Genomic DNA, 25,510 nt, shown 5'->3' with positions numbered 1-25,510 from the left:
TGAACTATTTAGAACTACTTCACATAAGATTTCAGTCCCATCTGCTGCATTGAAAATGGACAGAAAAGTCAGACTTTACGTAATACAGACAGAGGGTTTAAAAAAAACCCAAAACACCACCTCTGTTCCCAGAACTACGGGAAATCCTAACGCGTTGTTTTCATCGTGGTATTACACACACTGCCTTGTGGCCTTCCTTGCTCCAGCTGCGGTAGAGCTGCGCTCCCCGGACTCCCGAGATTACGGAGTCGGCACTTAGGTTTCTCGGGCGCCTCCGAGACCCCTCCTTCAACAGCTCCCTGGTTTGTATTGCGCTGACAGCAGGTTGCCCTGTGCCAGTGCGGTAGCTGGGCCGTGCTTCGTGATCAGCACGAAGGGCAAGTGGAAGAAAGGGAAAACACCGCCCTCCGTTTATCTAAGTGAAAGGTATTACTGATTCAGTGGGAATTCTCGAGGTGCTTAAGACACATTTTGAATGTTTCAGCTTGATTTGTGGGATGGAGTTTTTGGTTTGTTGGTTTGTTTTTCTAAGTAGGGGAAGTGGAAGTAAGAGGTAGAGCAGGCCCTTAACAGAGATGACTGATAAAATAACAAATCTCGAGTACTGGTTCCATAACTGAACTCACCCACACTTAAATTCTCACACAGGGTGGTGCACCTTCGCCATTTGATAGAAACTTCGGGACAAAAATATCTGCGAAAGCTATGCAGTGGATCTCCAAAAAACTGAAAGAAACCTACCGAAAAGGTGCAGAAATACTGGGTGCTATCTCTTGTTACTGTCTTTCATTAGCCATCACTATGTGCCTGCTCTACTGTGCAAACGTACGAACGTATATTAGTTTGTTAGTCAACATACTTCTTTCCCTCTTGATTATGTTTTTATTATTCAGTAGTGCCTTGCTGTGCTTCCTGCTGTAAGAAGATTTCCCTTCAAGCGAGGTCAATAATTCACAAAGCTGTTTTCTTTTCTTTTAAAAAAATGCTAGTGTGATTGAATTTTTTCATGCATGAAGGAATTGATGGTTATATAGTTACATCTGTTCTTCCTTTTTGTTTCATGGTGGCTACATGGGAGACAGAAGAAGGTAATCAGTCTTCTTTGGGAATTTTTGTAAAGCACTATTTACTAAAATCTAATTTTAAACTGGACATTAAAATTCAGTCTTATTGTTGGTTAATTACACTGTATTTTCATTGCTAATCACCAAAGCTAAATTAAAAAGTGAAGATCTCCTAACCCTATTAAAGTACTAATTGATGTTTTATCATTACATTAAATATTCAGTAACTGGAATTAAGCTACTGCTAATTAAGCTTCCTACTCAGTTTAATTACAGAAAAAGGGTATTTGCCCTTACAAGTGTTGAGTAAGAAAGATCCTGAATTATTTCATTCTTTTTAGGAAAAGTATTTGCCAATACCGATGACTCGGTCTGTTTGCTGGGAATGCGTAGACGCAACCTTGTTTTCCAACCCGTGGCTGAGCTTAAGACTGAAACAGACTTTGTGTACGTATACGCTGCTTACATGTTAAACACCTCAGCACAGGCTTCCTTTCACCACTTCAAAGGAACAACTTCTCCACAGTGCTGACACAGCGCTTGCCAGCCATTTGACTCCACTTTTCTCTTTGGCCTACATTCAGCCAGTGCTTCGCTTTGGTTGTTCACTTTTGTCTTCTCCAACAACTCCCTTCGTGCTTTCTCTTCATATCCTCTTTACACTTGGGAGTCTCTCGTTATGAATTTTGGGATTCCACTGTTCTTTTAAATAACCTCCTCATAATCGTCTTTGCTCTAATGCCTGGAATTACTTTACTTCTGGCACAGTTTAGCAGGGCAGCCTTTTTGTGCCAAATTTAGTTCTATGCTTACCTATGAAGAACATCTGCCAGTAAAATCTACTCATTCCTTCAGTGTTCTGTCCTTACTTCTCCCCATTTTGGGTCAGTGTTTACATCCCACCATAAATGTCCTGAGCTGATCCTGTTTATGAGCTACTGTTAGTATTGTCGTATGTGGTTTGTCTTAGCCGCTAAGTAAATGACATCGCTGTCTCTTTTCCCCACCACACCTCTTGCACAGACACAGGATTCCCAAGGAGCAATGGTGGCTGAAGCTGCGACCACTGATGAAAATCCTGGCCAAGTACAAGACTAGTTACGACGTTTCAGATTCAGGCCAGCTGGAGCATGTTGCTATGCACAGCCCAAAGGAAGCAGAAACCGGAGCCATCTGAAGACATCACTTTTAGATTATTGTAATAGATGCACATTGTGAGTAACAATGCTTTAGAATCGTTACAGCTTTGTTTTGTAACATTTAAATTATTGTACCAGCACTTTACGTGAAACAAGACATTCAGATGTCACACAGATTTTGTCCTGTGTTTGTGTTACGTTTGAAACAAACCCTAGCATCTAATGGCTAAGCACCATTTACTGCTCCTACCCTTTAACAGTAAGTGCAACACTGTTCTATGCACTGTAAGTTACTCATCTACTGCACTTTGTTTCAGAGTACTTACACCCCAAAAATAAGTGTAGATGGCTAGCTTTGTGTCCAGTTCCAGGATGTGCTTAATGTATCTGAAGTGAAATAAAATACTGTTGCAAACATCATGAGTGACTATTCACCTGCTTTTAAACAGCTGGGAGAAAAATGCATCATGAAGGATTCTCTGTACAGTCCAGTGAAGGAGAGAAAAGAACTGCCCTTTTCCTTCCCTAACCTGGCAGGGAGTAGTCAGAGCAGGGCATGCTGGTTTGTGCTGCTTCTTTAGGATTAGGCTGGAACTCGGGATCCTTTCTCCTTGTACAGGGATGGTAAAACTATTTGAGGGGGGGAACTTTAATAACTTGAGATTCAGAAGGCTGTAATCTGGTCCTTGATTCATGTTTCCTTTCTCTTGGCTTCTTCAAGACTGTTAAAAAACACCATAATGATGAAAGAGGGGTAAACCGGATTTTTGAAATTGGGCTGACACACCCAGCCAGAAATGTTTTCCTCATGCCAGCTTATCTATGCCCCTGTCATATCAAAATATGACCAAATTGGCAATGTAACTTGAACTTAAAATGCACTGTACAGCTTCACGAGTGATTTGCCCACTGCGCTGTACTCCACTACAAAGCTGGCTTGATGCGAGGTGGAACGTACTGTCACAAAGCTCCTCTACCTCTAGGTGGCTTACGCAAAGGAAGCAGGGATTATCACACCAAAGAATGAAACCTGTCAGTATGAGAGACATAGTTCTTTATATATCCAACAGCAGACATGATTTCAAACAAACACCGTTTAAAACTCTAGAGTTTTACATATACAAAAATATTTAATTTATATAGTATTCATATGCCATTGGAGGAGTGAGTCTTCAGTAAAATATCAATGTCTATCTTTGCCTTACAGAGCATAAAACCCTTGTGCCCAAATACTGTATGGTTTTAGAAAGTTTTTCACAGTTATTTCAAGGACAGCTTTTAACACTGTTAAAAGCAGCAATGAACATTTCAGTTGGACCAGAGCACTGTTAAAAGTTACTAAAAAAACCCAACCCTAATTCTATAGTCACACAGATTAGCTTGTTTTCCATTAGCTGGGATGTTCAGCAGCAATTCATCGTTTGACCCATGAGGGATCTTTGGTGATATCTGCATTTTCTGGGCCAAGTACAGCTTGACCACGAGTGCTCTTCCCAGCTGCAAGGTACCTGCAAGAAGAAAACACAAATGAGAAGCTGCTGCATTCAGTTATCCGTACCTCTGCCACGCCAGTTCCCATCCCAGGCAAATCTGCTGTTGGTATGTACCCCTTGTTTGCGTTTAAGCGTCTTTGGGGTTTGCAGTGGTTTTCCCCAGTCATCACAATATACAGCAGTCTCCTGCGGCGTAGCCCTAACTGGCTTATCTCCTCCCTTTGTATTCTTCAGCAGTGGAATTCTTAAGTCTAAACGGGAATTCAGAAGTCTAAAGAATCACCAAATGTTACAAGTCTAGAAGAACCAGCTCCTATAGCCAGGAGCTGGGTGTCTGAGTGTACTCTCTCTCCAGTTTCTGGACCTTCCAGAAGTAAAACAATCTCCCACAAATTCAGAATGTGGAAGGCGTTAATCTGCTGAAATGCAATGAACAGGATGTAATTAACATCTCTCTAGAGTACAAAAGCAAACAGTGAAATTAGTACCAAAGGCCAAGGGAAGAAATCCAAGAACGTTATTGTGACAACTTTCACAAACTGTTTTCTTCTTCAAATTAGGGTTTTATTTTTCAAGTAAACATTTTCCTAAATTGAGCACAGACTTACTTGCTTGATACATCAACCAGGTTATCACTCTTGACAGCAAAAAGTTGTTCTCTGTGCGACTGCTTCATTTCATCTGAGATCCCGTATAAGAAACGATCCATTCCTGGGAAAAAAAGAAAACCAAACCCCGCACTGCACTGCAGTTACAACTGAGTGCAAGAATGAGTGTCAACTGAGGGGCAGGTGTGCTGGAAGGGGGAAACAGAGACCAGTATTAGGCCGTTGGTCCCAGATAGTATCTTAACTAAATCAAATATCAAAGGTTAGAACTGGGTCAATTAATTTTCTGAGGTAGTAGGAGTTTCCTATTTAGGAAAAAAGAACATTCGTGTTCTGTTCTGGGAAGTGATTTAGTTTGTCAAAACTCTAAACGTACTGGTCATCCAGAAAACCTAAACATGAATCATTCTAATGAGTCTCAGTACTTTCTAACAATGTTTTAGCCAAACTGCATTTCATACAGCTTCTATTTTTCATTTTGATTTACAACAAACTCTTAAAATTTGCAATCGGTTGTCATATACGTGCAACACAAAGGTTTGATCACTTTTTTGTACTGCACACAGAACTCTGCATACAAATACTTTAATGTTTTTGTTGGAATACGTACCTACAGTATTTTCATATTCATATTAATACTATAGGTCTGTGAATAACCAGAGAACTCCGAAATAGTAATAGAAAAGCTTTTTGTCATACAAATAATCATAGGGGGAAAAAAAAAATGCCTTGGGAAGCCGTCTGTCAGTGAGTCCAACCTGCCCAAAGCAGGGCTGACGTCCAAGTTAGATGTGGTTGTTCGAGTCCTTACGCAAGGCCCAGTGATCAAATAACAGTAGCACGAAGGGACAGGTATTTCTGCAACAGCTTCAGGCCTATTGAACAGTGTTCTTCTGGTCAGTGTTTCACTAAATCTCCCACAGCTCCGTTAAGATGAACGTTCAGGTACCAAGGAATGGAAGTCATTACTCTCACAAATACCAACAAGCGATACACATGCATTTCAGTCATAGGCACCTAAAATGGATTATCTTTTTAAGTGCCCAGACCAAAACCATCAGCTGAAAGTCAGCTTCTTTTTAAGTTTTCTTGTTTAATAAGTTAGTGATAATACAAGTACATATTAAAATAATGCTAATTTTAACCTTCTAGTTTCTTTATGTATAGGAAAGCAATGTATACTACTAACTCAGCAAGTTTTGGAGACTGAAATTAAGCTGAGAATGGGGGAGGGAGGGAAAAGCGAGGAAAGCAAAGCAACGAGTGAGAAAGCTGAAAAGGTGTGAAGATACTAGCAAGCCATCATAAGTATGCAGGTATGTAAAGAAGACAACACCCTCCACTGCAGCAGACAAACCTTTATGCTTCTTCCAGAAGAGTATGCACACAGGGCTAGTGACGCTCGCACTCAACGTGCAGACTTGTGTCAGGAAAATAACGCTTCAGCTTTTTTTGAATCAGAAGACCAATATGTCTTTTTATTCGGTTGCATTTAATGCCCTTTCCAAACCTAAAGTTGCTTCTTCAATCTACCTCTATCCCCTGGCTCTATTCACCTGACATCGAGGAGGAGCACGAATACAAACACCTGAGCAGAGAGACTGAATGCCTGTGGTATTTCTGACAGGGAGCAGCAGGCACCGACTGCTTCGTTGAAACCGCAATTGTCTTACATCTGCCAAGTACAAATTTTATCATACGATACAGTTTAGCAAATGATTTTCTTCCCTTTAAACTTAAATTAAAAATATATATATTAGGAGGCTGGTGAGAATATACCTTTATCTGAAGGAGCTATTGGTGCATCTACAGCAGCAAATACTGCCAGCTTAGCTTCGTCGATATCTTGCTGTGTGAATTCTCCAGATTTCGCCCATTCAACTGCTTTTTCAAATGTTTTGAAGGTAGCTAATGAATTTGGGTCTCTTAGAAGAAAAAAAAAAATAAAATAATTAATTCAGTCTTACAAAATGAAAAACTGCAATTGCTTTGTTCTCATTTCATTCATAGTTATGCATCACACAAACACAGATGGGGATTAAACCAAATAATAAACTTCCTTTCTATGTACAAAAAAGAGGGTTTGAGGTGGGGTGTTGTTTTTTCAGAAGGAAGAACTATTATAAACCAGGCACATTTTGAATTTTAGATACACAAGTGCAGCAAGTTCAGTTGCCTAAAAGTAGTTCCAGACAGTGTGCATAGAACTGGTATTAAAAAAAGATGGTAAACCAGCACTGCTTACAATGTGCTATCAATTTGCTGCAATAAACATAACTGCCATTAATATCAACAACAGTGATATTTATGATATGCCACATCATCTCTTAAGTTGCTTTTCCTGCTACACCTGCTTTTGCTCTCTGTAGAACAGGTGCAACAGGTTAACAACTACCGAAGTTCTAACCAGGACAAGTCCTACCACGTTGAAGCTTCATTCTCTGTGAAGCAAAGCAAGGCTGCTCGAATTGTAGCCAGGAATCCTGACCAAGTACTGTGCTAGGCTGCCTTTGGTCTAAGAAAATTATTTAAGCCAGGACTCAGATGACAATTTTAGTGGGGTTTATAACTCGTCTCTAATACCTCCAGTTCAAATTTCATCCAAAAGCACTTTGGTAAGACCAATGCAAGGTAACTGCTCTGGACTGGCGAAAAAGAGGGGGAAAAAAAAAAAAGGAGCAACCTGTCCTAGCTCAGCACCAGCAATGCTTTCTGCTGAATCTCTGACTATTCCAGTCAATCACCAAAGGAAGCTGCGTATTTTCAAACTCAGGACCTTAGGGAACAGCATCATTCTGCTCCCTGGTCTCAAATTTAGAAGTGTCTTGCATTCCCTTTTTCAAGGCCTCCTCAACCCAGGAAGAAACAAGTGAAAGCCAGTTTTACAGAGGCACAACAATGGGTGTTAGATAAATTAGGCTTTCCTAAGGACAGAAACCAGAGAAAGCAAGGAGGGGTTTATTATATACACCTTAAGCAATTAATCTTATCAGCAGCAGCACTGAATCACTTTCTAGTTATTTCATTCTTTTTATTGCACTTAATCTTGAAAGACAGCTACAACTAAGTCAAAAATAAGATGCAGGCAGTGGTCCCCTCAGACATGAACAGGGAAGAACAAACCTACTCTTACCTGTAGGAGTAGAAAGTGAATATGCCATTGTGACTAAGTTTAGCACCTCCACCATAAGCCCCTCCCTTCTCTCTGATTTCTCTATGTAGGAATTTAGCTGTCATCAACCGTGCCAGAATTCGAAGGCTGCAATGAGAGAAATACCAACCACAAAGATGTTAAATGAACTGGACAACAGTAATACTCTCAACTTCCTCTGAAGTTCACAAAGATCCCCATTTGCAATGTATTGCTTCTTGCAATCTACACCAGTAATGATAACAATACTTAATAATATCTGAATAATGTGACATCATTGTAACAGTGGCACTGCTTGGGACATTCCTTGACTATTTCCATTTATTTCACTTTAATGAAATGTGAGAGCAGCCTCCTACACTTTGTTACATGCAAAAGGACTGTGAGCAGGCACATCCAAGTAGGCAGGGCTGTTTATTCAGAAGTTAGGGGACAGTAGCCCCTTGTTAGTCTCAGCACTTACTAAAACGGGCATTTCTGGACCTCGCCATGCAAAGGTTGCTCCGTAAAGATTCTGTGACAAATGCACTGCAAAGCGTTTTCTATCGACACTCCGTTTTGGTTTGTGCTACATGACACATACAGAAGCTCCCTGCTGGTTCTGCTTCCCACCTTGCATAGTCTGCAGCTGTGTAGGGAACTGTTCGAATGCATTCCCCAACATAGTTCACTGGGAAGGGAAGTACAAAATGGGTCTTCATCTGGCATGGTTTGAAAGTAGGATCCTAAGAGAAAAACGCATTATTGTCACAATTAGCAGAGATGAGACCATTTATCCTTTTGAGAATGCTGCCTTCTTTGAGAACTATGAAATTCTGCCAAACACAGAGACACACTGAGAAGTCCTAGAGCTCCCACTTGACCTATGCTGCAACCAGTGACATTTCGCTTGTGCCCGTATCAGCAATCCAGTACGCAGAACTGCCTTGGGAAACTAAAGCACACGGACACTGTACATCAGCTGCCCATCCCTGCACACCAGCTTCTCAGGTGTGCAGATCTGGTGTGATTACCAAAGAGTTTCGATTGGCATGCTTCCCCTGCCATGGCTTTACTTTGATTGAATCAAGCGTTCGTAACACTCCACTTCTATGTCCACATAAGTACATGGTCGCTACATCATATTTCAGTCCATCCACTGTATTTTAGATACTGAAAACTGATTCAGAAACTGAAACCCACAAAAAACTGCAAACTATTTATGAACAGCAGCAGTTACATGAACTTCTGCTCAAACATCCCCTGCAATAAACTCAATTCTTCCTTACAACCCCACTTCAAAACTTCCAGTCCTCTTCATCTCCAGGCCCCTGCAGCACTCGCTTCTTTGTCTCTTTCACACACTCACCTGGCTTGCGTGCTTCCTTAAGCATGACCAGAGCTGTACACAGCTCCAGCAGCTTTTATGGCCTCATTTTGCTACTCCCAAACCCTTCTTAACTTCAGAGACCCGCTCCCCAGCCCCTCACACAACTCTGGCTGGTTGGGCCAAGCACAGCAGTGCATACATCACTGGTCAGCAAGCAAAACCGTGGGCTGAGCTCTCCCTGTCGTCTTCTCAAAGGAGAGCGCAGGGTATGCTAAGCTGGTTTTATCTTCTGTAGCCAAACACAGGTTTTCATTTTTACTTAATTGTCACTTATGCTCTTCTGTCAGGTGTCACTCACATTCAGAATCATTTAGGGAGGAGAGGAAGGGACTAACTGGGAGTGACACTGCACGAGCCTGGTTCTGAAAGAAACCAGGGTAAAAATAAAATAAGCATCACTCACAAGAGACAGCAGAAGTGAGTATTTGCCTGCATGCACGGGCACAGAGTTAGCTAAATGATCGTCAGGCGAGAACCAAAGGGAAGATAACAAAAAGGATGACACAGAGGGATCAAGAAGTGTGATGGCTAGTTTAAGGAAACAACCCAGTCAGAGGGTAGAACTGAAGGGCACATTATGTTTCAGTGGTGCGCTTCGAAGTAGTAAAAGAATCTGTAACAGCTTAAGATGGACCATTAGTATCAGTAACAGCCCTGTAATACCAATATCCCTAGCCAACAGTGTACTTACATTAACTAGTTTCCGTGTGATCTGCAAACCAGTTAGCATTTCACTTCCCACAGGTTTGACTTCTGAAGATTTCTACAAGAGACCCAGCCCTCATTAAAAGATGATTTAGCAATTTAGATGAAGAACACTACAAATGCAACCCCTACCACTCAAATGTCTTTAAAACTATCATCAGACTGCCTCTTCACAAACATACTTGATTAGTTCCTTGTATTTCAATTTCTAAGCAAATGCCAAATAAATTTCCTTTCAAGAGTGATTTGGCACTGAAAGACACGCAGAGATTAAATGAGGCCCAGAAAGTTTCAGACTATCATTTCCCTCATGGGTAGGGAACTGGGAGCTCATTCCACTCTCGTCAGAAATTAAGACACATCTGCATATTGACAGAGCAGATCCTTTGTCAACTCTACTGAATCAAGCGCATTTTGTGCCACATGTCCTGAACACCCAGATAAGAAACCAATTCCTACGCAACTGCAGAACTGCATGTCATGCCCTATTTCCCTTTGGACAACATTTCAAGTAAAGCTCAGCTAAAAAAGAAATTACAGATTTATGCAACAGAGAAAGGAAGAATTTCTTTTTCCACATCCCACGCAAAAGAGTAACCTCAGGGTAGGGCTTGACAGCTGATCTACAGGATTATATTGTCTATTTTATTGAGGCAAAGACAGCCTCTGTGGCCAAACACATAGCAGCTAATCGCAGAGCTGACTCTTGCAAATTTCTTCAGACATCTTTGTGTGGACATAGTATCTGAGTTCAAATGATCTCCTGATTGCACAGCGGTCTTTACACAAGATCAAGTCAACTGTATTTGAGGCACCAGTCACAAATGAAGTAGTTTCTTACCTCAATCACATGGGGACGAACAGGTTTTCTCTCTTTTTTACTTCTAGCTATGCCCTTTATAAATTTCTCTACTTCTTTAGCTGCTTCTGGTATCTGTTGAGGTGCTGCATTCACCGAACACCTGTTAAATATCAAGTTTTTAAATATGTTTTTGTGGGTTTGGATAGCCCTTTATAATTTGCACCACTTTGTGTTCCTAAACATTTTCTATTATATCATCAGAACGTTAGATCTAGAGTCACTGATAATCATTATCACAGAAAAAAGCAAAATACCCATAATCCAGCATTTGATGTGCCAAAAAAAAAAAAAAAAAAGTCACAGTCAAATTGCTTTTCTTCTTGCCCAAAAACACCTTCAGATCTAAACTTCAGCAGTAGCTCTCAAACCACGTCTGTGCACAGGGCAGGACTACACCATTTTGCAAATTATAAATGCCTCACAAAGAAACTAATGCCCTCTGTATTCTCTCGTTACAGGCAGCCCTACCATGGTTTTGAACAGTACAGTACCTCCACAATGTCATTCATCATTTCATGCTTTGCAAAACAAAACTTTGCCACTTATGTCACTTCAAATGGACCTATTTTTGGAACTAATGTGTCTGAGACTAAACACCTTAAAGTGCCCTCTTACTTTTTCCAACTAACGCATAAAGCAAATTTCAGAATGTCACTATTTTCCTTTTAGGAGAAAAAAAAATCCAGAACTGTATTCTACTGGTACAAGACAACATAACAGTATTTGTCTAATGGGCACCTCTAAGGAGAGGGAAAAAAAAAAAAAAAAAAAGGCAGAATTTTGAGTATCCCGCAGGCCATTTATACACTTCTGGTACCACAGTTACAGATGAAATTTGCCCTAAGTTTCTCATACCTGTTAAAAATTGAACAGAAAAAGCCATAGCTACCCTTTGTAAGCAAGAAGAACTTAAACTAATAACAGTTTTGTGGTTTTTCCACAGTCTTCCCGTTTCACAAAACCCCAGGAGTCCATGAAGCGCACTGAGAAATGCACCTTCACAGGCCATGGCCACTCTTTAACCAAAATCCCCTTCTTTTTAGCTGGAACTCACCTGATGTTGTCACTATTTAATAAATACTTCTTAATGCGTGGTAGTTTGCGCAGTATTGGTTTAATATCGGACATTTCTGCTATCCTCTTCATCAACTTCACCTGTGTGGGAAGGGAAGGCAGAAAAACTACAGATTAAGCCAACAGAAGGAATTAGCAAGAACAAGGACCGGAACTCCCAAGTCAAGGACTCGGGCCTCGCTGAAGGATGCCATTATCTTTTCACCTGATCCATCCCACTGAACATTTCTTGCAGTTCTCCAGAAGGCGTAAGGTTTTTGCTGGCTCTAATGGAGGCGTACAAATGCCCACAATCAGGAATCCCATTTGAGAGCTCCTGGGCAGTCTTCTTCACCAGCACTCTAAAATGTTCTTCCTCCTCAAATCGGGGGCTGCAAAAGAGCAGAAGCAGGTCTCCAGGTCTCACACGAAAGCACACCAGTGGAATTTACACTACTGAATCATTCACCATCCCAAGTTCAACAACTGTTCTCCATTTAACCCAACATATAGTCATGCAAATGATAGAATACTTAGTTCTATAAACTGACAGCCACTCAAAGATCTAGTTATAAAAAGAAATCCCAAAATAGGATCTGTAAGAAGAGAATGATAGGGGAAAGAGGGAAAAACAGAACCCCAGAACACATGCAAAACCAGAAACAAATGAAACCAAATGTACTGTACTTGTTAAATATTTCACTCCATAAATGCATCATGTCTGGCAGATTTCTATCCAAGCATAGAGATGAAAAGAGCACACCCTGAAGGAAAAAATAAAAACAAAACACAAAAAACAACCCCTTCACACAAGACAACCAAAGCAATGGCCTGAGAAATGCACAATAACTTTTTATGAAAGTGATGCAATCATGCCAACCTAACGCTACACATCACAAAACCACCTCGACCCAGGCTCTGCTACTACAATCAGAGCAGACATGAAATGTGACTGTTCTTCACACAAAGCAAGCCTGTCATTTTCTCCTTCTCAACAGTTAAGTAGCAGTTCAGAAACAGAACAACTTATTTTTCACATAAAGAACAAACAAAACTGTTCTGGGGTTGCACCTTTCTGCAAAGGAGTCCCCCTAATTCAGCTCCAGGATCCATGGGGAGCAGACCCCAGCAGCACACCCCAGCAAGTCTGAAAAACTCTTAAGAAATATTGCTAGGGCTGTTATGCCCAATACGAAGATCTCAATGACCTCGCAAACATTCCATGTTTCTGAACCACATTAACGGTGACAAACACACACTAACTGCAATCTCTACATACAGCACTAAACCATTCTGTCCTCTACCCTCTGCTTCCAAAATTTTTTGCAGCACTCAAAAATATGGTGACAGATGCTAGTGAAGCACTGCCTTAAAACGGGTAACTTCATCAAGCACTCCCCTTAAGACAAAATACTGTTACTGTAATTGTCGAATTCAGATCTCACACAAAAAGGCACGAGTCCTTTTACACGTTCAATGCACATTAGCTCACCGTCTACCTAGAAGCCCTGACTGACCCTTAACTACAGAGCTGTTATTGCAAGTGTAACATGGTGAAGTTTACGATTAATTTACCTGTTCATACACATCCAGGTGTGAATCATCTGGAATGATATGTGGGCTGACAGACATCCCACCTGTTTTTAGTTCTATTTTCTGGGCTTGTTCCCTGTAATCAAGGGCTCCACATCCCATCCTGCAAAAAAAGAGAGAGATTTATCTCCATCTTCAGTGTATGCCAAAACCTGGATCCATATGGCATTTACAAAGTAGACTGTCCAGGTCAATACTAATTTAGCAACTAAACAACCTGGGGCATTATCAAGCAAACATACTACTTCATAAATACTCCTTAATAAAACCAAGCTTTTCAATTAAAGTATCCTGTTAACTCAAAATGGTGTACTAAAAAGTGTGTTTTATGTACAGGCTTGCTACCAACATCCATACGAAACGACATTAATAACGTCACATAAGCTGTCATCACCAATAAAAAGAATAGACTCCTCCCAGCCCAGGTCACTTGTTCTGCTCTGTGCCGCTTTTTCCCCTATGATGAGGTCAATGTTTCTGTGACCACATGGTGAAATTGGACCAAAAATCTATCCAAGTGAAAACTCTAATTTCTATAGGCTATTTTGCCTTTATATGAATTTTCCAGTCTGTTCAGGGAATGCTTGTGCTGACGCTGGGGAAGAAGGCAATGCAGAGAATGATGGAGAAAGGGACAGGAGTTGGCAACTCTGTGGGGAAGAGGGAAGACCACTGTTTCTGCAGGATACCAACTCATCAGCATTTCCCTTCTGTAAGAACAGATGCTGAAATTATTAAAAGCAATATTATTTCAGTAGCTGTATTACAGCCTGTTGCTTCAGCTTCCAAGAAAGTAAACGTCTCACTTTGTAATGACGTTGCAGAAGAGTGGCACATATGGTTTGAGCTCCTCGGGAAGTGTGTTCAAGCTGGAAACAGCTCTGAAATAAACCACCCCATTGGTTGGCTGAGCACAGTACTGGACAGGAATTTCATCAGCTAGGGATAAAAGAATAAAAGCAAAGAATAACCAACAGCTTCCTACCACAAACACATAAAGCAAAACAACTTCTTACAAGATCTTCCCATCAAGAGTTATTTTCTGTTGACAGTTCAGCGCCACTTCTTGTTTAAACTTCACACAATGCACAGAGTGCTGGACTGAAGGGGTATTGTTTAGACCATGGTAAGGTAATGGATACCTGGGCAATTTGAAGACAGAATTCTGGTGATAGAGGTCACGTTTTACAGGTAACATTCAAATAAAGGAATGGTAGTTTGTTTCTGAACAAGTCAAGAAGTTTTTCTCCCTTATTTTTTGCTTTCATTGCCCCAAAAGTTAAGGAAAGCAGGTTCCTGCACTGTACATTCTCTCTAAGCTAGGGCATTAGAACATACACATTAGAATTTTCACAAAACCAGGTCAATTTAGCGTCAAAATTATACAGTACTTGATCCTTGCTGGCAATTTTTCCAGGAAAGTGTCTGATAGAAATACACTACAGAGCAGTATTACCTCCAAGATTTTGACAGAACAGTAAAAAATGGAGATCTAAAATTTCTTGTTTCCTGTCAACCCATGGAGTAGTCACTGGCAAAGCAGGGAGAAACTTGCACTGAAGTTACAAAGAACAACAATATCTTTTTCTTCCCTACGGCTCCTGTATGTTATATTCTGTGAAAAATGGGTAGGGAGGGAGAGCAGTGAGGAAGGCTCGTTGCACAAGCTGCCAGTAGCGCTGCACCCTGGATCAGTCTTTGGGAAGTGGGAGATTGCTCAAGAGCCGTGGAGCATGCCACCTGGAGACTCCTCCGACTGCAGGGCAGGGCAGGCGGTGAGTAAGGAGGCGGCAGGGAGCACGCACCAGACCCCTGGGAAGGGCAGGTGGCTGGCTCTGCCGAGAACAGCCCCACATCGCCCCTCAGAGACAGCAAGAAGCACCTGCAGATCCACTGCAAACTGTCTACCACAGAGGCGGTGGACTAGAGGAAAAGGACCCTAACTATGGACAACAAACAGCCAGTACGTATGCTTCGCCAAGAGCAAAAAAGAGTGGGGCCAGCAGCTCGGCAACACTCCAACAGTGCTGCTGTTGGAGGACAAAACAGTGGTTAGACCAACCTGCGAGCGTTGTCTCCAGCACAGTGAACGGGATTTTGGGCTCAATGTCAGACACTTTCAGAGCTGGGAGACAAGAGGTATCCTGAGGTTTGCTTTGAAGAGCAATTAATTCCAAACCTAGTAAGGAGAGCAGAACACCAGTTTGTCATTTTCAGCTTCTAGGGAAAGTGCTGTCAAACCTACTGAGGCGATGCAGATCAGAAAAAACACAAGAGTTGGAAGTTTAAAATATTCTATCAACAATTCTTTCAAATATTTCACTGAAACAAATTCTGCAGATTATCACATCACAACAGCAAAAAGAACACTCTATCTTTGTAAATTCTCTCTCCAATCCCCCCCTTCACATCCTGTTTACAGTTTAAACCCTGAAGAAGCGACATCTGCCAGCCTGCCCTATCACCCAGCTCTCTGAACACCAACCCAGGCAACCCAGACCTTGCAGGTAAGAATCTTTTTTCTAACCCACTCCCTCCAGTTCTTACTCCAGTGCATCAGTGTACTGACAGAGCAGAGAAACTGTTGTGTTTAATTTCAGATTTCAGCCTTTCAGATTCTAGCTGGTCACCTCCAAGTACTCTCCAATTTACCTTTGTAAGTAGAAAGCCTCATCTGATTTTCTGCTCCCCTATCCCCCACCTAGTACCAAAGCTTCAGAAGATTAATGCCACTTTTTTGGAGGATTTCTGTGATTAGATCACTGTTTTAACAAAATTAGATGACTGCCCAGGGTTTCCAAGTTTAGGTTATTGCCCAGAATAAGTTAAATGGCACATTATTTTCATAGTTGACTTTTTAAGTAGAAAAGATAAGAAATAAAATTACAAAATACGTTTTATAGGAACATGAAGCATACCTCATATGCTCAAAAATAAAACAGCTTCAAGGTAAATGGTGGAATTAATCTTGTACTTAGTGCAAATTAACAAGGGAAAGAATAGGCAGATCAGTGTTTTAAAACAACATCCTTTCTTCTGCCCTGCTGGAGACATTGATCATTCTATTTTTCAGTGTTAAAACTAATGGAATACACCAATCAGACACTGCAGTGTGAACACGACACTGCATAGCCCCATAACACATATACACCAACTTCCAACAAAAACATCATCCGTTTCAGAACAAATGCTGGAGACTGCCTCAGAATTTATGATATTCTACAGAAGACCTGCTAAAAAACTGGCTATGTTTCTAAGCAGTTACCCAAATAAAAATATAAAAAGCCATATTAACCTTTTTCAAAGATTTGGGTTTTTTCTTCCTCAGAAAGAGCCTTGACCTTTTTTTCCAGCTTTTCTGCTTCCATTTTTGCTTGTTTATCATGGTAGTCTTCTTCTGGACTCATTGACAGAGTCAGTCTATGTGGATTATCCTGTAGAAATATATCCCAAAACACAGCATTATTAATCTTAAGGGTCATTTCCTTCTGTTTTGCCTCAGATTATTGCCTCATCATCAGCAGATAAAAATAGTTTGTGCATTATTTGGCTTGCATATTATCAAAAATATCACAAACAGGCAATTTGAACTCTTCATTTCATACAGAACAGTCTTCTGCAAGTGTGGGGAAGAGAGGCAGCTTACCACAAGAACAAGCATGAACAACCTGCTGTGAAATTCTGGTATAGAGTCAGAATCCTTCAACAGCACACAGTACTCATTAGCTTAATTAAATCAACGTGAAACAACTGTACATAACGCTACAGAGCAGCATGCCACAAGTTTTATCTGGAGAATGTTCTAAGATGGGGAATCCAGTTAAATGCACAAGGGTTTCATTAAACACCTCTTTCAACCTGCCCAAGCTTGAGTGCACAGAGATCCCATATGATGCAAAATGTGCATGCCTTATCCTGCTCAGAAATGTTTTACATCAGTCTTGCTGCCAGAGAACTCCACGCATTATGCAAGTGTCACAACTGCTGTTGAATTTCTCTTTGTTCATACCAGACTGTGGAATTTAGTAACAAAATTACTCAAGCAACTTCCATTTTATATAATAATGGGAGGCTAGTCAATAAAGGGTGACCTCAAAAATTACCCATTTCAAAGTAGGAGTCAAACAGCAACATCTGTCACTGACAGACACTGCCAATAATTTGGGACAATGTAATCGGATTCTGTTTTATGAGTTTATCTCCCCTGTGCTTACGCGAAAAGACTCTGGAAACCTGATTGACTACAGAGTTCAAGAGGGAAATGCAAAATCAACCAGGCATAGTAAAGTGGACAGGATGAATGGCAGTCTCTCCCTCGGTCCTAGCCTCCCTGCTTTATTAATCTTCAGGCACAATGTACATCAGTGCATAATCTTCTATAAAAGAACATCCAATTATTCTCATTACTTCCTACTGAGTCATGTTTTTTCCTTAGCCCTCTCAGCAGAACTGCATAGTAAAGGACACTCTCAAAAATACTGCACTTGTATTTCTCCCCTTCAAAAGCCAAAACCTTAACAGACACTAATGCTTTTAGGAAAACAGATTTCAATTGATGCCACTGTCTCTGTGTCTCTTGACTTTGAGTACATAAGAACTAGCATTTAATCGCTACTAAATCACGTTGGCAACTACTTGTAATAGATCTGCCCTTCAAAACAACCTGAACAATTTGACTGTAAAAAAAAACCAAACAAAAACAAAAACCCACCAACAAAACCAACACCAGAAAAAAAAAAAAAAAAAACCCAAACCAAAAACCAAAACCCACTTTTGCACTGCTATCACTGGATTTTTTCTTTCTGGAATTAGCTAATTCAGGGCTTCAGAACTATTCAGTGTTATAATACCTTTACTGTTTTTATTTCTTCAAGTACTCCAGTACAATATATAGAGTTAAAAACATGAAGAGCAGAAAGCAATTGCACTGATAGCAAAATTCAGGAAGCAGTTGAGTGAACATGAGGAGCAAGAGAACAATCTTACTTATAACCAAAGTCCTTTCATTGGAAAAAAAAAAAAAAAAAAGATACACACCGATACATCTTGCTATGCCAATGCTAAGGAACACATAACTAGGTCTGTTAAGTCTCTGTTCACATCTGAGCTTCTCATTAGGAAACACCCATGTGCCCATTTTGAGAAGTTCTGACTTCAACCATTTAAAATTAACATGCTTTACTCAAAAGTGCTGCTGTTCATCTACACCTAAAAATAGGCAGCATGGTTATAAAAAATTAGTCTTCTGTTTAATTTTTAAAACTGTGATTTAAAAATTAATACTGAAGATATTTTTCCTATGTATGCCTACCTTAAAATACATTTTAACTTTTTCCTGAAGAAATGTGGGATTTTCTTTAAGGCACTGCCTGAACCGAGAGACTTTATCCGCAATCTTCAGAAGCTCCACTGGATCCCCATCTTGATTCCAGCAGGAGGCTATATACTGAATGGGAAATAATAATTAGGTAAGTAGGACAATACATCTGCATTTCTATAACTGGCAGCATCCATGTTCCAAAACCACCTTATCATTTATTTTTGAATAGCAGACATAGAATGGATATATCATAACATATTTGGAGGGGAAAGAAAAAGCTGAGATCTTTGTTCAGATTAAAGGACTATTCCACCTGTCCGCTGTTCTCTCCATTCTCTCCTCTAATTTGATCATAACTCACACCAAACCACCTTTTTTTTTTTTTTTTCATAGGTGTGTATTCTGGAAATCTATTCTTTCCCCCCACTCATTTAAAAGAAATTAATTTTTCAGCCCAAGAATGAAGGAAAAAAGAAACAGGTGGTAGAGACAAAGTAGTACACAAATATTACAGTCCACCCATTTATTGTATCAGTCAGATTAAATGATTTATAAGGTAACTCAAACATGTAACATAGATGGGGCTTTGGAGAAAGAAGATACTAAATAACTAAAAACATCCCCAGGATATTTCTTTTGGAAGGATTTTTATTCTAGTGTTATTCTCTAGTTTGAGACTATTAGGTTTGCTCAAGTTGCTATTGAAAGTTCTTCAAATACACCACAGGGCAAGATATCAAAACCTTCTCTGTTTCTACTCTGTGTGAATGGGAAAAAATGAAACAAAGCAAAAAAATCCCAAGACGTATGAAAGAAAAAGCCCTTAAAAGCATGCACAAAATAAACGCATCGGAACGGTCAAAACCACGTTCTCTTTTCTCACTTCTTTAATTACAAGCAGGTATCACAAGCCTTCCAGACTTTTTCAGTAACAGCTATTATCATCTATTCTGTGGAAGTTCCCTAATCTGTTTTAAAGAACAGTATTCCTTTAGAATATGCTTGAGTTAATTCTCTTGAAATAAAAGTAGTAACTCCTTATTTGAGGCTTCCGTGGGTCATTATAACAACTCAGTGCTGGTTCTCAGTAAGCAACCTAGAAGTTTAACCATCTAAGAGCATTGTCCAAATGCTTCTTGAAGACTGACAGACTTGGGGCCATGGCCCAACCCCACCCAGCCGCTCGCTCACTTCCCCCACAGCAGGATGCAGGAGAATCAGAAGGATAAAAGTGAGAAAACTTGTGGGTTGAGATAAAGACAGTCTAATAGGCAAGGCAAAAGCTGCACACAAGCAAAGCTAAACATGGAATTCATTCACCACTTCCCCTCGGCAGGCAGGTGTTCAGCCATCTCCAGGAAAGCAGGGCCCCATCATGGGTAACAGCGACTTAGGAAGACAAACGGCACCACTCAATGTCCACCTCCTTCCTTCTTCTTCCCCCAGCTTTTATTGCTGAGCCTGACATCATATAGTGTGGTATACCCCTTTGGCCAGCTGGTGGGGTCAGCTGTCCTGCCTGCGGCCCCTCCCAACTCCTTGTCCACCCCCAGCCCACTCACTGGCAGGGCAGCGTGAGAAGCAGAGAAGGCCTTGGCTTTGTGTAAGCACTGCTCAGCAGTAATGAAAACATCCCTGAGTTATCAACATCGTTTCTATCCCAAATCCAAAACAGCACCATACTAGCTACCAGGAAGAGATTTAACTCTATCCCAGCCAAAACCAGTATACTTGGGGAGCTTGTTCAGTGCTTGACCACCCTCTCTGTGAAGAACTTTTTCCTAATATCCAACCTGTACTTCCCTGATATAGCTTGAAGCTATTTCCTCTTGTCCTGTTACTGGACACCACAGGGAAGGGAGCCATACCTCCTGCTCTGCTCCCCATCATGAGGGAGTTGTAGACAGCAACGAGGCCACCCCCCAGTCTCCCCTTTTCTAAGCTGAAAAAAACTAGTATCCTCAGCAGCTCCTCTTAATTTGTGACCTCTAGTCCTTTCAGCATGTTTGTTGCCCTCCTTTGGATATGTTCTAATATTTTTATATCCTTATATGGTGGAGTCCAAAACTGCACACAGCACTGGAGGTGAGGCCACACCAGTGATTACAGTAGTGGGACAATCACTTCTTTCGACGAGCTAGCTATGCTGTCCTTAATGCACCCCAGGATATGGTTGGCCCTTTTTGGCTTTATGTGACTCATATTGAACTTACCACCAACAAAAACACCCAGACCCCTTTAATCATAGAATCGTAGAGTAGCTTGGGTTGGAAGGGACCATTAAAGGCCACCTAGTCCAACTCCCCTGCAATGAGCAAGGCCAGCTTCAACTAGATCACATTGCTTAGAGCCCCGTCCAACCTGACCTTGAATGTTTCCAGGTCCTTTCTGCAGGACTGTGCTCCAGCCTCATCCCCCAGTCTATGGGTACATCCAGGATTACACCACCCCACGTGCAGAATCCACATTTGTCCTTGTTAAATTTAACAGTTTGTGATTGCCCAGCACTTCAAGCTATCGAGATCTCTCTGTAAGGCCTCTTTACCTTCAAAGGAATTAACAACTCATCTTAATTTAGTACTGTCAGCAAACATACTTGATGTGCATTCAACTCCTGTGTCCAGGTCACTGATAAAAACATTGAAGAGACTGGCCCAAAAAGTGAGCCTGGGGAACACCACTAGTGACCAGCCACCAGCCAGGTGTTACCCCATTTACTCTTTGAGCCCCACTCTTCATCCAACAGTTCACCTATCATACTGTGTTTTAACTAAAGGCATCACACAGAGGAAAGTCCTTCTACTCGTAAAGCACAGCACTGGAATACAGCATGGAAGAGAATCCTTACCACACGACATTTAAAATTACACAGGCAGTCACCTGCGATAGCCAACATGGCTTCACAAAAGGCAAATCGTGCCTGACTAATCTGGTGGCATTCTACAATGGAGTGACTTCACTGATGGATAAGGGAAGAGAAACTGATGTCATCTATCTTGACTTCTGCAAGACCTCTGATACAGTCCCACACAACATCCTTGTTGCTAAATTGGAGAGACTGGGGTTTGGTGGATGGACTATTTGATGGACAAGGAACTGGCTGGCTGGCCGCGTGCAAACAGTTGCATTCAATGGCTCAACATCCAAATGGAGATCAGTAACAAGTGGTGTCTGTCCCGCAGGGGTCCGTATTGGGACCAATACTGTTCAATACCTTTATTAATTACATAAACAGTGGCATTAAGTGCATGCTCGGCAAGTTTTCAGAGGACACCAAGCTGAGCAGTGCAGTTGACATGCTTGAGGGAAGGGACGCCATCCAGAGGGACCATGACAGGATTAAGGAGTAGACCCACGAAGTTCAAAAGGGCCAAGAGCAAGGTCCTGCACGTAGGCTGGGGCAACAACCAGCAATCAGCACAAGTTGGGTGATGAACAATTTGAAAGCAGCCTTGCAGAGACGGGACTGGGGATATTGGTACGTGAAAAATTGGATATGAGGCTGCAATGTGAGCTTACAGCCCTGAAAGCTAATCATATCCTGGGATGCATAAAAAGAAGCGTGGTCAGAATGCTGAGAGAGGCAATTCTCGCTCTATATTCGCATGAGGCCCCACCTGGAGTACTGCATCCAGCTCTAGAGCCCACAGTACAAGACTGACATTGACCCATTAGAGCAGACCCAGAGGAGGGCCACAAAAACAAGCAGAGGGATGGAACACCTCTCCTATGAAGAAAGGCCGAGACTATTGGGGTTGTTCAGCCTGAAGAAGGCTTCAGGGAGACCTTATTGTGGCCTTTCATATATGAAGGGGTCTTAGAAGAAAGACAGAGACTTTTTACCACAGCCTGCACTGACACGAAAAGGGGCAACAGTTTTAAACTGAAAGAGGGTAGATTTAGATTAGATAATAGGAAGAAACTCTTTAGGATGAGGGTGGTGGAAACACTGCAACAGTTGCCCAGAGCAGCTGTGGCTGCCCCCTCCCTGGCAGTGTTCAAGGCCAGGCTGGATGTGGCTTTGAGCAACCTGGTCTAGTGGAAGGTGTCCCTGGCCATGGCAGAGGGTTGAAACTAGCTGATCTTTAAAGGTCCCTTCCAATCCTTTTCAAGGTCAACTTCTAAAATATGACTTAAGGGAAATGAACTGAAATATAACCCTCCTCTAGGGCAGTATTAACATCAAATGCTGCATTATCCATCTTTAAAAGCAAGAATTGTTTAAGAGCTTTCTGTTCTAGAATGAAGTCCTAACAGCTGAATCAACTTCAACACTTAAAAATGTTAAAAGATAAAGTATATGTGTAAATATTTCACAGAATGAATTACTCACACAATCTGAATACACACTAGAAAGTACTGGCTATCAAAGTCAGGCATATTTTACCAGATCCTACTATGAAATATGACAGGCAATTAAACATCCACAATTCGTCTGTTTCACTGTACAGAAATCTGATCTGAAACAGCTCTTGGTTGTGCTCTCCCATTTACAAGTCTCATGTTAATCCAGGGCTCTGCTTCTTTATTGAACTTCATATGCCAAATGAACTCCTGTTCACGCTGAAGAAGATACAACGCTTGAGAGACAGAAAGCAAAAGAGCTGCTAAGCAACTGAAGTTGCTGCAGAGCAGAAAAAGCAGAGGACACTGGCAAACAAGCAGCAGCAGGAGGCCCTGAATTCCAAACTGATGCAAATACTGCAGCTAACTTGTTCCCAAATTTACAATGACTCGCAGACTTCTCAAAGACACCACATTCTGCTGTGGAATATGTTTTCTGCAACAGCTTTGTATCAAAATTCTGCTACAGCTTTGCTATCAAAATCTCAGGCCAAGAATTGAATTAGTGTACATTTTCACTTGTGAATCCTGAAATTAAATTACAGCAGTACAACCCTAAACTCCATAGAAAAATTTAGTCCTTCTATATTATTTTTTAAAATACACAGGCTTCTAGCCAAAACACAGTTCTAAGAGACAGTATGGCGTGCCTCTCCTACAGAGGTAACCAGTACTACTGCAATCAAAGCTACTATTAACAGGCAAAGACAACAGGCTCACTGCCTGATTAAGTCAGACAGCACGGAGTCCAGCAACAGTTTGAAGGCTACTGAAAGGAAGAAAGAATGATGTATGTGAGATGAAAAAGAAAAAGCCCTTAGGTGAAAAGTTTTACATATCCAGAGCCTAAAAAATGACCCCGTATTTCATAAAGACAAAGACAGTAGATTTCTTATGCATTCCTAAAAAAAACCACCACACATGGACACACATATAGACTTACAGATGTCAGGGCAAGTCCAAAACTCGTAGACTGATGCTTCAGCTGGATTTCAATTTTGTGAAGTAGAGCTTCAATCCTATCTTCCTCAAATCCTTTCCTTTGGGAAGGGGTGATGAGAGAAGGAAATCATACTCGTGATACACTAATCACTTTAAGTGAAGTTATGAAAATGAATTATAACATCAATAAAGGAAACATTACAAAATAATGTCTTCCACACTGAATTGAAATTGGTATGAAATAATCTTATCATGCTGTGTCATTTAGTGAAACTGCACTCATATCATTAAACTCCTGAAGGTTATGCTGATGAATATGCTATAATAGAGGAAGTAGCAGATACAAGTTTAAAGAGTATTGAGCAATATTACTGCTTCTTTGGTGCATTCATTTTAATATAACTAAATTTTTAAGGCATGTTATTATTTATATATATAGGCTGTATTATTAATAATGTAATAATAGAGAGATTTATAATATCTAATTGTGAAAGACTGTATGAAAGAACTAACAGTATTCTCAAAAATTTAGCATTACTCACACAATAACTTCATCAACTGTTCTAGCAATTATCTGTTTCACTGTATCAATGTCTCTTTCAGCAATACCCTGTAGACCCACACTGAAATAAGCTTCCCTTGTTGTGCCATTAAACCTAGAATAAAACATACTCAACTCAGTGACAAGTACTAGAACTTAAGCATTAAACCTGCCAGCAAAGGCAGAAGAAAGGGAAAACCACCCACCATTTCCACATACACACACAGAGGACTTTAAGAGCTAGATAGAAAGAAAAATAATTACCAAAGAGGCAAGAAATGGAACTTAAAAGCATTTTTTTGTTCAATTTCAGTAGTAGTGGCCACTGTTAAGAAAACATACGGCATATGATATTAGAGAAAGAAACACAGTTACAGAAGAAAAACTGGTCTTTTCAGTTATCTTCCCATGCATCTGTAAGTACTTTCAGGTAAAGTCTCTTTTTTTAAGGTGAAAATTTCAGCTGCCTGTAACACCAAACACATATATTCTACTTAAGCAGGTGAGTAAGTAGAATGGCACTTTTCAGTTTGTACTTTTAAAGCAGTATTTGTAAAGTATATGGTGAAGGTGAAGCATTCCATGTTTGTTGCAATTATTTCCACTAGCAGCTTAAAAAAAGAAGATAATTTTGTCCAAACTGTCAGGCAGGGTTAATCATAAGAACTCATCCTTACAGAGAATAATTGACACTTGTCAAAATACAGAACACCTAGCAGTTCTAACCAAAGCCAACAAACAAAAAGCAATAGGTGCTCATCAACTCTTAAACATTCACTATTCCATGTCTAAAAACCACAGAAGGAATTCAATAGCAGGCTCAGGTGCTGGATTCTGGAATACTGATTGCTGGACTCAAACTTAAGTCTTCTAGATTGATTAATCAGCACAGTCACTAAGGCAAATTAAAGCTATCTCACTATACAGTTCAACACCATATCAATATAGTCAACCCAGAAAAGGCTCAGCTGACAAAACATACAACTGAATCACTACTTCAGTGTCTAAAGATGAATTTCTACTGCCATGCTCTGCAACATTAAAATGTCTGCATGGCGCTGGCATGCATGACACAGGACTTGCAGGAAGCCCATGACTTCACGTAGAGACAATTCAAGATAAGACATTAAAATCACAGATGAGTGTATAAGGTTTCCCACTCAAACATCTGAGACAGTTAGTGGAGACAAAGACATGATTTTTGTCATCCTCAAGTCTAAAAATCAGTCAGATGAATCATGCCCCAAAAGCGCTTCGTTCTTTCAGCTGACAATAAAAGGCAAAACTATGATGAGCAGCTGAACCTGTAGGTGAAGACAATCCACC

The 25,510-nt window shown here is 40.8% G+C and overlaps 2 protein-coding genes across 4 annotated transcripts in view; one reads left to right on the top strand and one right to left on the bottom strand.

Annotated features, from left to right (window-relative positions):
- Positions 1–2,623, top strand: part of PFKP (phosphofructokinase, platelet) — a 45,600-nt gene extending 42,977 nt beyond the window's left edge. For all 3 annotated transcript variants that reach the window (XM_086466932.1, XM_086466934.1, XM_086466931.1), the window contains 3 exons: positions 649–748; positions 1,406–1,511; positions 2,088–2,623. In XM_086466932.1, the coding sequence (XP_086323058.1) occupies positions 649–748; positions 1,406–1,511; positions 2,088–2,241 (360 nt within the window). In that variant the 3' untranslated portion in view covers positions 2,242–2,623. The remainder of the gene's footprint in view (positions 1–648; positions 749–1,405; positions 1,512–2,087) is intronic.
- Positions 2,624–3,236: 613 nt separating this feature from the next.
- Positions 3,237–25,510, bottom strand: part of PITRM1 (pitrilysin metallopeptidase 1) — a 29,795-nt gene continuing 7,521 nt past the window's right edge. The window contains exons 11-27 of the mRNA XM_086467466.1: positions 24,186–24,299; positions 23,645–23,741; positions 18,349–18,483; positions 16,333–16,471; positions 15,100–15,216; positions 13,844–13,976; positions 13,020–13,140; positions 12,132–12,208; positions 11,671–11,836; positions 11,446–11,546; positions 10,371–10,491; positions 9,516–9,587; positions 8,068–8,180; positions 7,438–7,563; positions 6,084–6,229; positions 4,305–4,407; positions 3,237–3,711 (exon numbers count right to left, since the gene is read on the bottom strand). Of these exons, the coding sequence (XP_086323592.1) occupies positions 3,618–3,711; positions 4,305–4,407; positions 6,084–6,229; positions 7,438–7,563; positions 8,068–8,180; positions 9,516–9,587; positions 10,371–10,491; positions 11,446–11,546; positions 11,671–11,836; positions 12,132–12,208; positions 13,020–13,140; positions 13,844–13,976; positions 15,100–15,216; positions 16,333–16,471; positions 18,349–18,483; positions 23,645–23,741; positions 24,186–24,299 (1,975 nt within the window). The 3' untranslated portion in view covers positions 3,237–3,617. The remainder of the gene's footprint in view (positions 3,712–4,304; positions 4,408–6,083; positions 6,230–7,437; positions 7,564–8,067; positions 8,181–9,515; positions 9,588–10,370; positions 10,492–11,445; positions 11,547–11,670; positions 11,837–12,131; positions 12,209–13,019; positions 13,141–13,843; positions 13,977–15,099; positions 15,217–16,332; positions 16,472–18,348; positions 18,484–23,644; positions 23,742–24,185; positions 24,300–25,510) is intronic.

The sequence above is a fragment of the Leptosomus discolor genome, chromosome 6 (assembly GCF_034619465.1).
Source record: "Leptosomus discolor isolate bLepDis1 chromosome 6, bLepDis1.hap2, whole genome shotgun sequence".
NCBI classification, from domain to species: Eukaryota; Metazoa; Chordata; class Aves; order Leptosomiformes; family Leptosomidae; genus Leptosomus; species Leptosomus discolor.
Note: the sequence above shows the minus strand (reverse complement) of the source record. Positions and strands in the feature narration are given on the sequence as shown.